The sequence below is a fragment of the Geospiza fortis genome, unplaced genomic scaffold (assembly GCF_000277835.1).
Source record: "Geospiza fortis unplaced genomic scaffold, GeoFor_1.0 scaffold676, whole genome shotgun sequence".
Classification (NCBI taxonomy): domain Eukaryota; kingdom Metazoa; phylum Chordata; class Aves; order Passeriformes; family Thraupidae; genus Geospiza; species Geospiza fortis.
Genome location: NW_005054600.1, coordinates 417222 through 417763, shown reverse-complemented (window position 1 = coordinate 417763; position 542 = coordinate 417222). Strand labels below are relative to the sequence as shown.

The following is a 542-nucleotide window of genomic DNA, read 5'->3' as shown; positions in this document are numbered from 1 at the left end:
TTGAAGCGCCGCAGCACCCGCGCCAGGTTGGCCGTGGCCACCTCGTGGAACTTGTGCGGTCCCACGATGTAGTGAATCATCTCCACCTGGGAGACAAGCAGGTCAGGGGCGTCCTGGACCCCCCCCAGCAGGTGAGGGGTGTCCCAAACCCCTTCCCCAGCAGGTGAGGGGTGTCCTGAACCCCTCTCAGCAGGTGAGGGGTGTCCTGACCCCCTCACAGCCGTTCCCAGCACAGGCCCCACCTGGTGGATGCTCTTGAAGAGGTTCCAGTCGTAGTCGGTGAGGTGGCTGGCCAGGTCCTTGGAGCTGATCAGGTCCAGGGTGTCCGAGGAGCCAGCGTGGGGGCCCAGCTGCTCAGGATGGGGAGTCTGGGCACGGGACAGGACCCCTGACCCCTCCTGCCCTCAGCAGGGACGGGTACCCCAAACTGAGGCCCCACAGCCCCCAACCCATCCTGGGGGGGGGTCCGCCCGGTGCTGCCCACCCCAGAGCTCCCCACACTCACCAGGCTGCCCCGCTCACCCCTGCTGACCACACAGAGC

General features: G+C 67.3%; 1 protein-coding gene across 1 annotated transcript in view; it reads right to left on the bottom strand.

The window, feature by feature from the left end:
- Positions 1–542, bottom strand: part of RAPGEF3 (Rap guanine nucleotide exchange factor 3) — a 15587-nt gene that overhangs the window by 2047 nt on the left and 12998 nt on the right. Inside the window, exons 9-11 of the mRNA XM_031064526.1 lie at positions 506–539; positions 243–368; positions 8–86 (exon numbers count right to left, since the gene is read on the bottom strand). Of these exons, the coding sequence (XP_030920386.1) occupies positions 8–86; positions 243–368; positions 506–539 (239 nt within the window). The remainder of the gene's footprint in view (positions 1–7; positions 87–242; positions 369–505; positions 540–542) is intronic.